The 16,626-nt window shown below is 46.0% G+C and overlaps 1 protein-coding gene across 1 annotated transcript in view; it reads right to left on the bottom strand.

Annotated features, from left to right (window-relative positions):
- Nucleotides 1-16,626, bottom strand: part of LOC124788694 (general transcriptional corepressor CYC8-like) — a 112,366-nt gene that overhangs the window by 95,081 nt on the left and 659 nt on the right. Inside the window, exon 2 of the mRNA XM_047255975.1 lies at nt 12,176-12,529. Within this exon, the coding sequence (XP_047111931.1) occupies nt 12,176-12,529 (354 nt within the window). The remainder of the gene's footprint in view (nt 1-12,175; nt 12,530-16,626) is intronic.

A 16,626-nucleotide genomic window follows, 5' to 3' on the forward strand; every position in this document is an offset into this window, starting at 1 on the left:
AGCAAAGAAATCTCATTGGACCAGCGGAAGGTATAACTTATAAGTACCAAAATGCTACCAGCAGTCCATCTAGCACAATGACTGCGGATAGGAAGTTAAAAAGAGTGGCGTACAGTGTTCGAGCAGAAGGCAGACATTTGTGGAGTTAATAATATGCGACGCTTGAGCTTGTGCAAAGAGGGGCAGTGGATGAGTAACAACATTTGATTGAGGGTGATGAATCCAGATTTATCCTGTGGCACTCCGATGGAATGGTTTGAATTTGGCGGGTGCCCGGAAAATGTTACATGCTGTTGTGTTTAGTGCCAACAGTGAAGTTCAGAGGAGGTGGTGTTACAGTATGGCTGGTTTCTTCGTCCTTGGGGTGCGGCCCTTTTATTGCACTTAAGAAAATGCTATGTGCGAAAGTATATGAACACATTTTACAGAATTTCATGCTTTGTGCATTCAAGGAACAGTTCTGAGGCTGTGGTTGTATAAAAAAAAATATATATATTTATATATTCATATGTGTGTGAAATCTTATGGGACTTATCTGCTAAGGTCATCAGTCCCTAAGCTTACACATTACTTAACCCAAATTATTCTAAGGACAAACAAACAAACCAACCCATGCCCGAGGGAGGACTCGAACCTCCGCCGGGACCAGCCGGACAGTGTTGTATCAGCTTGATAATGCACCCCGTAGAAATTAATCCTCTTAAAGACCCAGCCTGAACTCAATGGAACACCTTTGCGAGGATCTTTAACGTCGTCTTCCCTCGAGCCCCAGCGTTGAACCACACTACCTTCTTGTGGTTTCGACTCTGGAGAAGAATGGGCTCCCATTCCTACTGATACATTCAGACAATTAATGGATATTGTCAGTTGCAGGGTTCAAGCCTTCATAAAGTGGAGCGATAGGCACAGCCCGTATCAATAGGTGTCGGTGTACTAAAGATCAAATTGTCTATATGTGCACGTGGAGAGAAATTTTGCAGCGAGCTATGTTCAACAGAGATAATTACGAGGTAGGTGCTGAGTTTACGCCTCCGTTATTACAACAACGCAGGAACCATCGGCGGCACTGTGTGTGTGCGCGCGCGTGTGTGTGTGTGTGTGTGTGTGTGTGTGGAGGAGATGCGGCAGTAGCTGGTGCGAGCCTACTACACGCCTCCACTGTGCAGGTAAGCCCCGGGGTTAGCCGCAGCTAACGTTATTAAGCGGGCAGGACCGCGCCACCTAATCTCCACTGCGGAGCAGGATCCACAAGAGCGGACGAAGCAGCCAGCCCCGCCACGCCTCGTGGCTTTTATTTGCTCTCGTGGCAAAACGCCCGTTGTAACAACTTCGAAGCGTGTATGGAAACAACATATCTGATTGGTATCTTGATGATTGTTTCTTCAACCTCAGCGTGATTCCTGAATGTTAAAATCATTTTTATATCCACCTTAGGCTGTCAGAATTTTTCTTTGTACATACGAACGTTCTTGCACCATGTAATAAATTTAATGCGCGAAAAAATAATACAAACTACAGTAGACAAAAATGGTTGTAACATTGAGAAATTTGTCACATCCTATGGAGGTGGTTTGCACAGAGGAAACTGTTTACATTAATTACTGATTTGATGTCTTTAGCGTAGTACACGCAGCTCACCCCGTTAATTCCCCTTCTTTTTTTTTAAAAAAAAATACTTGTTTATGTTATCAGTGTTTCATCAGGTTTGACCCTGGCCGCCACCCTTTCCTGGCTTGTGCTAACAAAACTTTTCATCTGTGCATAATTAACTTCGATGGGCAAATTGTTGTAGAACTGATACCAAGCGCTCATGTGGCTCTCCTCCGCTAACGCAACTCTTGACACTGAAGTGATGTCCAGGTGAAAGCCTGTATTGCGTCAGCCCAGGCGTAGTAGGACGTTCCCAGGACCACTCCGACGCTGAATTTATCCAGTCTGTTGCTGTAACAACGCCGATTTACGACATATCTGCAAGGAATGGTTTACCACCCACAACCAACTAAAATTATATACGAACTGTAGTCGGTTAATTACCCTTGTCCTTGTACCATTCTCTCATTAAGTATTCCAGTGCACAGTTGAAAAGTAACGGCATGGGGCGTTGCCGCGCCGACTGCAGTAGGCCGTTGCGACAGACGTGGGAAAGTTTGTGGCGCCTCTAGGTGACCAGCGAGCGACAGATCTAAATCATGGCGGGTCGATCGGCGCTGCTGTTTGGATTTCACCTGCTGGACTGGCGTCCATCGAGCGTATTTGGGTCGGTACCAATCTTACTGGGACGGTACGAAGCAGGATTCCGAATAACAGGAGAATACCCGTATATCCTGTGGTCCTAAAGTCTAATGGTTCGTGCCATGGCCAGAGTGGGTGAAAAAGGATATTTCCTGGTTATGGATACTTTTGTTCTCTCTCGACCTGTCACTGATTAATGATGGCTCGACCTGTTGTGAAATTGGTTGCGTTGTTAATCGGTGAGGCGAGTTGTAGTAGACAGTTTTGCTGCCTTGGAGCAGTTTCCAAGACAGTGTTTAGCTCTTGTGGGTAGCCAAATACGCAACTAATTCTTTGTCCTTAAAAGGCTGTCCATACTCAGGATGAAGGTGAACAGAAAGCTTGTTCACGGACGTGTCACCTGTCAGAGTCGTATCTAGACGTATCAGCGGTCCCATATCATTCCAAATGCAAACGTCCTTTATTATTAGTCCACCAGCTTGAACAGTTCACTCCTGACACGCAGGGTCCGTGGATTCATGGACCCTGCATGTCCATACCCGCACACGTCCATCCGCTCGATGCTATTTGAAACGAGACTCGTCCGACCAGGAAACATGTTTGCAGCCCCAAGAGTCAAGTGTCGATGTTAACGTGCCCTGGCGAGGCGTAAAGCTTTGCGTCGTGCAGTCGTGAAGGGTACACGAGTGGGCATTCGGCTCCGAAAGCCCATATCGATAATGTTTCGTTGAATGGATCGGACGGTGAAACTTGATGGCCCAGCATTGAAATCTGCAGCAATTTGCGGAAGGGTTGCACTTCTGTCACATTGAACGATTCTCTTCTGTCATTGTTGGTTCCGTTCTTGCAGTACCTTCCTCCGGTTGTAGCGATATCGGGGACTTGATATTTCACCGGATTTCTTATGTTCACGTTAAACTCGTGAAATGGTATTTGAATACGCTTGTCTATACAAGTTACTTTGGCGCTTCAGTGTAAATACCAACGGCCCACAGTATGTTACAGAAAAGGTCGTTTACTCCCAAGAGGTGGGGGGAGACCACCAAAACGTGTGGTATATAATTGATGGTATGCTCAGCTCATCAACACAATAAGCAACTGCCATATTCTCCTCCCATCTAATTACGAAACTTTAGCATACTTGAGCACGCAACTGAAACCTGCGTATGGACAGCCTTTTAAGGACAAAGAATTAGTTGCGTATTTGGCTACCCACAAGAGCTAAACACTGTCTTGGAAACTGCTCCAAGGCAGCAAAACTGTCTGCTACAACTCGCCTCACTGATTAACAACGCAACCAATTTCACAACAGGTCGAGCCATCATTAATCAGTGACAGGTCGAGAGAGAACAAAAGTATCCATAACCAGGAAATATCCTTTTCCACCCACTCTGGCCATGGCACGAACCATTAGACTTTAGGACCACAGGATATACGGGTATTCTCCTGTTATTCGGAATCCTGCTTCGTACCGTCCCAGTAAGATTGGTACCGACCCAAATACGCTCGATGGACGCCAGTCCAGCAGGTGAAATCCAAACAGCAGCGCCGATCGACCCGCCATGATTTAGATCTGTCGCTCGCTGGTCACCTAGAGGCGCCACAAACTTTCCCACGTCTGTCGCAACGGCCTACTGCAGTCGGCGCGGCAACGCCCCATGCCGTTACTTTTCAACTGTGCACTGGAATACTTAATGAGAGAATGGTACAAGGACAAGGGTAATTAACCGACTACAGTTCGTATATAATTTTAGTTGGTTGTGGGTGGTAAACCATTCCTTGCAGATATGTCGTAAATCGGCGTTGTTACAGCAACAGACTGGATAAATTCAGCGTCGGAGTGGTCCTGGGAACGTCCTACTACGCCTGGGCTGACGCAATACAGGCTTTCACCTGGACATCACTTCAGTGTCAAGAGTTGCGTTAGCGGAGGAGAGCCACATGAGCGCTTGGTATCAGTTCTACAACAATTTGCCCATCGAAGTTAATTATGCACAGATGAAAAGTTTTGTTAGCACAAGCCAGGAAAGGGTGGCGGCCAGGGTCAAACCTGATGAAACACTGATAACATAAACTTGTATTTTTTTAATAAAAAAAGAAGGGGAATTAACGGGGTGAGCTGCTTGTACTACGCTAAAGACATCAAATCAGTAATTAATGTAAACAGTTTCCTCTGTGCAAACCACCTCCATAGGATGTGACAAATTTCTCAATGTTACAACCATTTTTGTCTACTGTAGTTTGTATTATTTTTTCGCGCATTAAATTTATTACATGGTGCAAGAACGTTCGTATGTACAAAGAAAAATTCTGACAGCCTAAGGTGGACATAAAAATGATTTTAACATTCAGGAATCACGCTGAGGTTGAAGAAACAATCATCAAGATACCAATCAGATATGTTGTTTCCATACACGCTTCGAAGTTGTTACATTTCGCACGAAGGCTGAATTTTCAACGGGCGTTTTGCCTCGAGAGCAAATAAAAGCCACGAGGCGTGGCGGGGCTGGCTGCTTCGTCCGCTCTTGTGGATCCTGCTCCGCAGTGGAGATTAGGTGGCGCGGTCCTGCCCGCTTAATAACGTTAGCTGCGGCTAACCCCGGGGCTTACCTGCACAGTGGAGGCGTGTAGTAGGCTCGCACCAGCTACTGCCGCATCTCCTTCACACACACACACACACACACACACACACACACACGCGCACACACAGTGCAGCCGATGGTTCCTGCGTTGTTGTAATAACGGAGGCGTAAACTCAGCACCTACCTCGTAATTATCTCTGTTGAACATAGCTCGCTGCAAAATTTCTCTCCACGTGCACATATAGACAATTTGATCTTTAGTACACCGACACCTATTGATACGGGCTGCGCCTATCGCTCCACTTTATGAAGGCTTGAACCCTGCAACTGACAATATCCATTAATTGTCTGAATGTATCAGTAGGAATGGGAGCCCATTCTTCTCCAGAGTCGAAACCACAAGAAGGTAGTGTGGTTCAACGCTGGGGCTCGAGGGAAGACGACGTTAAAGATCCTCGCAAAGGTGTTCCATTGAGTTCAGGCTGGGTCTTTAAGAGGATTAATTTCTACGGGGTGCATTATCAAGCTGATACAACACTGTCCGGCTGGTCCCGGCGGAGGTTCGAGTCCTCCCTCGGGCATGGGTTGGTTTGTTTGTTTGTCCTTAGAATAATTTGGGTTAAGTAATGTGTAAGCTTAGGGACTGATGACCTTAGCAGATAAGTCCCATAAGTTGTTGTTGGTTGTTTTTGGGGAAGCAGACCAGACAGCGAGGTCATCGGTCTCATCGGATGAGGGAAGGATGGGGAAGGAAGTCGGCCGTGCCCTTTCAGAGGAACCATCCCGGCATTTACCTGGAGTGATTTAGGGAAATCACGGAAAACCTAAATTAGGATGGTCGGACGCGGGATTGAACCGTCGTCCTCCCGAATGCGAGTCCAGTGTCTAACCACTGCGCCACCTCGCTCGGTAGTCCCATAAGATTTCACACACATATGAATATATAAATATATATATTTTTTTATACAACCACAGCCTCAGAACTGTTCCTTGAATGCACAAAGCATGAAATTCTGTAAAATGTGTTCATATACTTTCGCACATAGCATTTTCTTAAGTGCGATAAAAGGGCCGCACCCCAAGGACGAAGAAACCAGCCATACTGTAACACCACCTCCTCTGAACTTCACTGTTGGCACTAAACACAACAGCATGTAACATTTTCCGGGCACTCGCCAAATTCCAACCATTCAATCGGAGTGCCACAGGATAAATCTGGATTCATCACGCTCAATCAAATGTGGTTACTCATCCACTGCCGCTCTTCACACAAGCTCAAGCGTCGCTTATTATTAACTCCACAAATGTCTGCCTTCTGCTCGAACACTGTACGCCACTCTTTTTAACTTCCTATCCGCAGTCATTGTGCTAGATGGACTGCTGGTAGCATTTTGGTACTTATAAGTTATACCTTCCGCTGGTTCAATGAGATTTCTTTGCTGCCACTCACTGCCATGAACGTCGGGCTAGAGGGTCTTTACATGAAGTCAGCTTGGTCTTGTTTTATCTGTGGTTGTTCCTTTGTGCTCTCACTTTATAATCACGTCATCATAAGTCCACTTGGGCATCTTTAGAAGGGTTGTAATGATCCTAAATTACTTGGGACTCAGATGGAATCCAAAGGCTAGCCTAATTTCTAAGTCACTGAGCTCTCCTGATCAATTCCCTCTGCTGCTTCTCCTCCTCTATTGACAACGAAATACTCCCTGTCTCCTTTTATGCTATGCTCTGATGACATCTGAATTCTTCATTACATAGGAGCGTTGAATACTTTTGATCACATAACGTACATCATATTCCTCAGGTAACAATAAGGCGTGATACCTCGTTCCACCGGTAGTCAGTCACTTTCTCGTTCCACTCTCAGATGGAGTGAAAGGGAGACCGTACACTTCTGTAAGAACCGTTATTTCGCTTTTTCTGTCTTCGCGGTCCTTCTCGATTTTTCGTTTATGGGCATTAGGCAGCTGTCCGAAGCATACTGCCCTTTACAGCGTATACTGCATGGCAGCAAATTCGTTCAGCAGTCTGCCGCAAATTCCGGTGCTCCACACTCTAATGTTTTGCGATAAATGCTCTTTCTTCCCTCCAAGAGTTTCCATTTGACTTCACTGAGGATCACCATAACACTTCTATGCTGATCGAACGTAACAGTTACAAATCTAGCAGGGCACCTATGAATGTTTTCGATGTTTTCCATTCATCCCATCTGGTGGTGAGCAAAGACGTACTAGCAGTGCTCGAGAATAGGAAATACAAGAGTTCTGCACGCAGTCTCTCAGCTTCATCAGTTAAAATATCGTAGAATTTCCTAGATAAACCAAAGTTAGCCATTCTTATGCCCTACAACAGTCAGGCAATAGCAGCCGGCCGAGACAGACGCAGAAACAGAGAAGTAACCGATTTTGTGACTTCTACGACCTCCTACCCAGGAGAGAATTTTATAGAATCATCTGTGTGCCTTAAAATATTAGTTTCTTGAATTTCTGCTGGTTAATTTAATATCCAATAGCCACAGTTCTAGCAATTTCGATTGCGTCAGATAGTAAACCGATTTTGTGACATATTATAAGTTCCTAATCAGGGGGAATTATTTAGTTTCACCTAGTGCTTCGGTAGTTACGTTTCTGAGTCTGTGGTATTACTCTAATTTATTAGACACGGTTCCCGCGTTTTCGTCAGTGTCTACGGTAGAGTTCCGCAGCACGTGCCGATAGTCTGTTTATATGGGTGGTTTTGTTTTCCACGGTCTTTAGTAAGGACAGGTAGTATGATTGTTGTTTGTGTATTCGAACCGAGATACTGATACTTCGCTCTCAGATCAAAGCTGTGAAGGCTTCCGTCACACAGCTTGAGGCTGCAGTGGATGGGCACCACTGTTGTGGGCCGGCCGTGGGGATCCAACGGACGTTCAGCACGTCCACGTCCTACAATCGGTCCTCGCCGGTGGCCAGCCCAGTTACTGCTCGCACTGAGGTTGACCACTCACCTGTGGTCGAGTGAGAGGTCGATCCGGGCCGTAGAAGGCGTTGAAAGACTTCCTAGGAGCCCTCCCCGGTTAGTCCGACAAACAGGCACCAGGCGATGCTTGTGCCTGACACTCTCGCTGAGCCAGATGCCGTTGCCTGTCCTGTTTCATAGGAACTTCTAAGCCTGCAAGATCCGGACAATTACAGAGTGTGGGATTATTGATAGTTGCGAGTTCCAACGTTAAGCGCGTTATGGGGCCCCTTAAGGACGTGGCTGCCAAGAAGGGAATAAAACGAATGTGCACTCCCTGTGCGTACCGGGTGGAGTCATTCCAAACGTGAACAGATCCTCCCGTATGCCATGAAGAGCACAGGGTGCACCCAACTGCAGGTGGTGGCTCACGTCAGTACCAATGATGTGTGTCTCTTTTGATCAGAAAATATTCTCTTTGGCTCGAGAGGCTAACAGAAGTGGTATAAAGGCAACCAGCCTTGCTTGCGAGATGAAAGCAGAGCTGACCATTTGCAGCATAGTAGACAGGACCGCCTGCGGTCCTCTGCTACAGAGCCGAATGAAGGGTCTGAATCAGAGGCTTGCGCAAAAGGGGGTTTGAGTTTCAGGTACCGCTGCATAGATGAAGAATCTACTATAAGTAGGAGGCGGCTACATGGGTTTCAGGGGCTGTCTGGCATGGATTGGGCGGTTTATTAGGTTACAGGGTCTCGGGAAAACACAAGAAGGGCTTCAGCCACAAAGGGTGCAGGTCGAGCAAAGGAAGAACGAAGATGCAGGAACCATAGGTATAACACTTGTAGATTGTCGTGGTTGTGATGAGAAAGTACCAGAGCTCCAAGCGCTAATAGAAAGCACTCATGCTCTAATCGTTTTAGGCTCTTAAAGCTGGCTAAAGCCGGAGATAAGCTCAACCGAAATTTTTGCCAAGAACCTAACGGTGTTCCGAACGGATAGTCTAAACACGTTTGGGGGTGGCGTGTTTGTTGCTGTTAGGAATAATTCATCTTGTCGCGAAACTGAAGTAGATATGTCCTGCAAGATAGTATGGGCAGAGATCATTGTGGGAAACAAGAATAAAATAATAATATTATCCTCTAACCGACCTCCAAATTCAGATGACACAATTGCAGAAAGATTCAAAGAAAACTTGATTGATTTCAAACACGCACCCGACTCCTACAATTATAGTTGGTGGTGAATTTATTGTACCCTCGATATGTTGACGAAAATACACGTTTAATTCCGGAGGTACGCATAAAACATCATCCGAAATTGTGATAACAAATTCTCTTTCAATTATTTCGAGCCATTAGTCCTTGAGCCTCGATAAATAATAAACAATTGCAACAATATATTTGAACTGCAAGCAGCAAATAATACTGAGTTAATAAAGAGCATCAAAACGGATACAGCGATTAGTGAACATAGAGTTGTCGTAGCGAGACTGAGTATTGTAACCAGCAAATCCTCCAAAAATCAACGAAAAATACACGTAGATAAAAATTCTCTTGACGGCTTCCTGAGAGACAAGCTAGACTACTTCCAAATTAACAATTTAAGTGTAGACCAGATGTGGCTTGAATTCAAAGAAATTGTATCGGCAGCAATTGAGATATTTATATCAAATAAATTAAGAAACTACGGACCTGATATTCCTTGGAATCAGAACACTGTTTCATAAACAACGAAACAAATAAGCCAAATATAAACAGATACAAAATCCACAAGATTCGAGATCTTTTACAGAAGCTCGAAATTTAGCGCGGACTTAAGTGCGAGATGCTTATAATAGTTTCCACAACGAAACATTGTCTTTAAACCTGGCAGAAAATCCAAGGTGATTCTGGTCATACGTGAAGTATGCTAGCGGCAAGACACAATGCCTTCTCTACGCGATAGCAAAGGCGATACTATCCAAGACAGTGCTGCCAAAGGAGAGTTACTAAACACAGCCTTCCGAAATGCCTTCAGAAAAGAAGACAAAGTAAATATCCCAGAATTCTAATCAAGAACAGCTGCTAACATGAGTAACGTAGAAGTAAATAACCTCGAGGTAGTGAAAGAACTTAAATCACTTAATAAAAGCAAGTCTTGTGGTCCAGACTGCAAACCAATTAGGTTCCTTTAAGAGTATGTTGCTGTAATAGATTCGTGCTTAACAATCATATACAACGGTTCGCTCGACGATTGACTAGAAAGTTGCACAGGTCACACCAATATCCTAAAAGAATAGTAGGAGTAATACACTAAAATACACGCCCATATGATTAACGTCGACATGCAACAGGCTTTTGGAAGATATATTGTGTTCTAACATTGTGAATCACCTCGAACAAATCGGTCTATTGACACAGAGACTACATAGAGTTACAAAACATCCTTCTTTTAAAACACAACTATCTCTTTAGTCGCATGAAGTATTGAATGCTATTAACAAGGAATTTCTGATTGATTCTCTGTTATGAGTTTCCGGAAGGCTTCTGACACTTACCACACAAGCTTGAAGCGAAATTGCTTGTTTATGGAATGTCGTCTCAGTTATGTGACTGGATGCGTGATTTCCTGTCAGAAAGGTCACAGTTCGTAGTAACTGACGGAAAGTCATTGAGTAAAAGAGAAGTGATTTCTGGCGTTCCCCAAGGTAGTGTTATAACCTCTTTGCTGTTCCTTATCTATATAAACGATTTCGTAGACAATCTGAGCAGCCGTCTTCGATTGTTTGCAGATGACGCTGTCGTTTATCGTCGACTAAAGTCATCAGAAGATAAAAAAAAATTGAAAACGATTTATAAAAGACATATTTATGGAACGAAAATTAGCAGTTGACCCTAAATACCGAAAACTGTATGGTCACCCACGTGAGTGCTAAAAAGAATCTCTTGAACTTCGGATACACGATAGATATGTCAAATATAAAGGCCGTAAAGTCAACTACATACCTATGAATTACAATTACGAACTACTTAAATTGGAAGGAACACACAGAAAATGTTGTGGGTAAGACTAACCAAAGACTGCTTTTTATTGGCAGAACACTCAGAAAATGTAACAGACGTACTAAGGAGACTGCCTACACCACGCTTGTCCATCCTCTTTTAGAATACTGCTGTCCAGTGTGGGATCCTTAGCAGATAAACTTACGGAGTACATTGAAAATATGCAAGGAAGGGAAGCACGTTGCAGGCGAATCTTCTCATGATACTCCAATCACTAACTTTCTCCTTGGAATGAGAAAATATATTGTTGACGCCGACCTACATAGGGAGAAACGATCACCATGATAAAATAAGGGACATCAGAGCTCGTACGGAAAGATATTATACATTATATACGAGATTGGAATAATAGAGAATTGTGAAGGAGGTTCGACGAACCCTCTGCCAGGCACTTAAATGTGATTTGCAGAGTATTCACGTATATTTAGATGTAGGTGTAGATTACATGTTCGTTACATTTCATATTTCATCGCAATGTTACGCTTGTACATTTTTTCGACTTTTCTATGTCATGTGGATAGTTTCTTTAAACATTTTAGGACTGCATCTGCATCAACTGACCTTTTTTCACATATTTTAAAGCTGTAGGCAGTCGTCATACAGATCAGAAATTGAATCCAGTCACTCAAAAACTTAAGGGTAGACTACAGCGACATGAGCTAACAACTGTAGATTGTTGCTCAACCTATCCATAAGGTCTTTTATGTATACAGAAAGGAAGAGCAGTTATGTCATGTTTAACGGCGGCAGAAGGGTGGGTGGTGACATGAGGGACGGGAGCTATAGGGAGGTGGCGGGAAGGGGAAGGTCTCGGCGTGGACGCAGCAGTCGGCGCCGGAGATGGTGACGGTGAAGGCGACGGCGACGCGACGGCGACAGCGACTGTGGTGGCGGTGATGGCGAAGGCGATGTGGAGAGTTGGACTGTAGTGACAGGCTGGGGGAGTGGTGGGAAGGGATCAGAGAGAGAGGAGCGGGAGGAAGAAGCTGGAGAGGTGGCGACAAAGAGTGAGGGCGAAGGGAGAGGAAGGATGGAAAGACGGGGGTGTGACTTGGCACACCATGTAATGGTGGCAGTGGCGGAGGAGGGGGAAGTATAAACTAGGACTGTGGTGGTAGTGGTGGTGGGGGCTGTCATGACGACAGGGATAAAGTAAAATGCACATGACGAAAAGGAAAGGAAAAAACTAAGGACAGACGAAGACAGATGAAGACGAAGGCGGAGGAAGACGAAGGCAGACGAAGATGAAGTCGGACGAAGATGAAGGCGGGTGAAGACGAAGGTGGATGAAGACGAAGATGGATGAAGACGTAGGCGGATGAAGACGAAGACGGACGAAGACCAGAGTCCCAGGCTGCTGACGCTGACACTGGCGCTGACGACAGCTGGCAGGATGGCAGCAGCTGCTGCTGCTGCCGCGGACGGGGCCGGGGCCGCTGCTGTTGCTGCTGCCGCGGACGGGGCCGGGGCCGCTGCTGTTGCTGCTGCTGCCGCTGCTGCTGCTGCTGGAGGGCTGGAGGGCTGGCTGGCTGGGCCGCCGCTGCTGGAGAGCTGGCTGGCTGGCTGCTGCCGGCTGGACCGCTGCTGCTGGCCGGGACCGCTGCTGCTGGCCGGGACCGCTGCTGCTGCTGCTGCTGTTCGGCTGGACCGCTGCTGTTCGGCTGGCTGGCTGGCTGGCTGGCTGGCTGGCTGGCTGGCTGGCAGGCACCTGAAAACCTAGCACTTCGATTAGTGCTGGAACGGAACAATCGATGGGTGGTATCCTTGCGGAGTACCGCTGGAGATGCCACGCCGGGCTGGCGCGGGCAGTTTTATTTCAGTCAGACTGTCGGCGCTATTCAACAGCTCCGCGTTGCTTCTGGGGCAGCGTAATTAACGAAGCTGTAGAGATCAAAATATCGGACGGCACCCTCAATGAAGACAATGGTTTGCAGCTAAGTCCGGCGTTGGATACAGTAAAAGCGTTAGTGGCGGGCGGCCACCTAAAAATTTGTATATGTTTCGGGACTGAGCACCAGTGGCTTCACTGGCGACGGTGCGGCTATTACACACGACAGGAGAATCCCCTTGACAGTCAACCACTTGAAAATGGCGGAGACCTCAGCCGGAAGCTTGTGGACAGTTACGCAATTAACGAGGCTTGAAACCGGAGAATGTTTTATTAGACTGGCGTTTTATTTTTTCGTTTAAGCGCCTTCAACATTGAAGAGTTTGATTTTTATGTATTTAGGCACAGTTATCGAAATGAAACACAACCGTATTCTCATACGAGAACTGCTGTATCGCGGAGCATATTAATCTCACGAGACTATCACAAACAAGTGTGTTCGCGTGTGGTTCGTGCGGCGTGCGAAGCACTTGAGTGGCGAGAGCAGGGCACTGCCTGCAGCTCTAACGGAGCAGCCGGCTAGCTGGCCAGCCAAGGGCAGCGCGCAGGTGGCGGCCCCGGAAGGGAGAACGAGCGCTAATGGCGGGGCTCACTGCAGCCGCGGCCGCGCGGCGACACCCGAGTGCGCACAATAATTAACATAATTAACACCTGCTAATTAGTGGCCGGACCTCGCCGCTGCTCTCCGTTGTCCGCCCTTCTCAACAAACGGATAATTAGCAAGGTGATAGCTATTAATACCGCCCATAATTTTTGGAGCAACACGGTGTGCAATTTTCCTAGCAACAAATGAGGCAGCGGAGCACTATCTCTTGTTTAGTAGGCGAGAGCATAATGGAGACACAAAAGGAGTAATACCAAGATAGCCTCGAATAGTTTCTACTTTATTTTGCATGACGACACCAGTGAATCAAGTATGAGTAACTTGTAGATTTCCCTTACGGATTTACAATTCGTACAGTCAGTTGGCAATCAGAATTATCTTACGGAAAGCACTTGACAGTGGTTCAAATGGTTCAAATGGCTCTGAGCACTATGCGACTTAACTTGTGAGGTCATCAGTCGCCTATAACTTGAAACTAAGTAAACCTAACTAACATAAGGACATCACAGACATTTATGCCCGAGGCAGGATTGTAACCTGCGACCATAGCGGTCGCTCGGCACCAGACTGTAGGGCCTAGAACCGCACGGCCACTTCGGCCGGCACTTCTCAGTGGGTTGCAGAGTATAGAAGCAGATGCATTATAGAAATAACGAAGCTTTATAACTGTAGTGAGCCCAGGAAATAGTGCTCGGATGAAAGACTTGTACACACGTTAGATTCATTTATTTCTCCTGACAACTAAGATCCTCACTTCAGAAGGTTTTGTACCCAGTTCGCAATTATGAGCATATAATTGACCCACAAACTATCAGTTTACGCTCTTAACAAAAGTACTTATTAGCATAATTCGTCAAACCTCAAATATGACAGCAGGAAATGTGCCCTACAAATTCACAATTTTCGTAACACAACTGTGACATATTCACGCTGGTCAAATTGCAAATGCGGCACACTAAAATTAATGTCTCTAGAGGGTTAAACGAACTATCCGACCTAGTTTCTCAATCTAAACAGCATGCGGTACCAAACACGAGGGCTGATGAATCATCAGCTTCAATCACGATTGCAAAAAGCTCCAAGTTTCGTATCGAAAGTTAATCTGCGCTCAGTGCGGCTATCTGTTAATACCGCAGCCTCAACAATACACAGTACACTAACAAGTACGACCGAATGACGCGTGTGTAAAGAATAGTCAACATAATCTCAAGAGCTAAACAAACTTGTATACCTACCTAATTTCGTATAGGGCGACAGCGAGAACGCAGAAACGTCACAACACGACGTGGCGTGGACTCAGCTGACGTCTGCAGGGAACTGACACCATGAATCCTGCAGGGCTGTCCATAGCTCCGTGACAGTACGAAGGGTGGAAATCTCTTCTGAACTGTACTTTGCGAGGCATACCAGATATTCTCAATAATGTTCATGTCAGGGGAGTTGGGTATCCAGTACAAGTGTTTGAGCTCAGAAGAGTCTTCCTGGAGCCACTCTGTAGTAATTCTGGAAGTGTGGGGTGTCACGCCGTCTTGCCCAAGTTCATCGGAATGCACCAGTGTGCATTCATGGTGTCAGTTCCCTGCAGACGTCAGCTGAGTCCACGCCACGTCGTGTTGTGACGTTTCTGCGTTCTCGCTCTTGAGATTATGTTGACTATTCTTTACACACGCGTCATTCGGTCGTACTTGTTAGTGTACTGTGTATTGTTGAGGCTGCGGTATTAACAGATAGCCGCACTGAGCGCAGATTAACTTTCGATACGAAACTTGGAGCTTTTTGCAATCGTGATTGAAGCTGATGATTCATCAGCCCTCGTGTTTGGTACCGCATGCTGTTTAGATTGAGAAACTAGGTCGGATAGTTCGTTTAACCGTCTAGAGACATTAATTTTAGTGTGCCGCATTTGTAATTTGACCAGCGTGAATATGTCACAGTTGTGTTACGAAAATTGTGAATTTGTAGGGCACATTTCCTGCTGTCATATTTGAGGTTTGACGAATTATGCTAATAAGTACTTTTGTTAAGAGCGTAAACTGATAGTTTGTGGGTCAATTATATGCCCATAATTGGGAACTGGGTACAAAACCTTTTGAAGTGAGGATCTTAGTTGTCAGGAGAAATAAATGAATGTAACGTGTGTACAAGTCTTTCATCCGAGCACTATTTCCTGGGCTCACTACAGTTATAAAGCTTCGTTATTTCTATAATGCATCTGCTTCTATACTCTGCAACCCACTGAGAAGTGCCGGCCGAAGTGGCCGTGCGGTTCTAGGCCCTACAGTCTGGTGCCGAGCGACCGCTATGGTCGCAGGTTACAATCCTGCCTCGGGCATAAATGTCTGTGATGTTCTTATGTTAGTTAGGTTTACTTAGTTTCAAGTTATAGGCGACTGATGACCTCACAAGTTAAGTCGCATAGTGCTCAGAGCCATTTGAACCATTTGAACCACTGTCAAGTGCTTTCCGTAAGATAATTCAGATTGCCAACTGACTGTACGAATTGTAAATCCGTAAGGGAAATCTACAAGTTACTCATACTTGATTCACTGGTGTCGTCATGCAAAATAAAGTAGAAACTATTCGAGGCTATCTTGGTATTACTCCTTTTGTGTCTCCATTATGCTCTCGCCTACTAAACAAGAGATAGTGCTCCGCTGCCTCATTTGTTGCTAGGAAAATTGCACACCGTGTTGCTCCAAAAATTATGGGCGGTATTAATAGCTACCACCTTGCTAATTATCCGTTTGTTGAGAAGGGCGGACAACGGAGAGCAGCGGCGAGGTCCGGCCACTAATTAGCAGGTGTTAATTATGTTAATTATTGTGCGCACTCGGGTGTCGCCGCGCGGCCGCGGCTGCAGTGAGCCCCGCCATTAGCGCTCGTTCTCCCTTCCGGGGCCGCCACCTGCGCGCTGCCCTTGGCTGGCCAGCTAGGCGGCTGCTCCGTTAGAGCTGCAGGCAGTGCCCTGCTCTCGCCACTCAAGTGCTTCCCACGCCGCACGAACCACACGCGAACACACTTGTTTGTGATAGTCTCGTGAGATTAATATGCTCCGCGATACAGCAGTTCTCGTATGAGAATACGGTTGTGTTTCATTTCGATAACTGTGCCTAAATACATAAAAATCAAACTCTTCAATGTTGAAGGCGCTTAAACGAAAAAATAAACGCCAGTCTAATAAAACATTCTCCGGTTTCAAGCCTCGTTAATTGCGTGACTGTCCACAAGCTTCCGGCTGAGGTCTCCGCCATTTTCAAGTGGTTGACTGTCAAGGGGATTCTCCTGTCGTGTGTAATAGCCGCACCGTCGCCAGTGAAGCCACTGGTGCTCAGTCCCGAA

This window comes from Schistocerca piceifrons, chromosome 3, assembly GCF_021461385.2.
Source record: "Schistocerca piceifrons isolate TAMUIC-IGC-003096 chromosome 3, iqSchPice1.1, whole genome shotgun sequence".
NCBI classification, from domain to species: Eukaryota; Metazoa; Arthropoda; class Insecta; order Orthoptera; family Acrididae; genus Schistocerca; species Schistocerca piceifrons.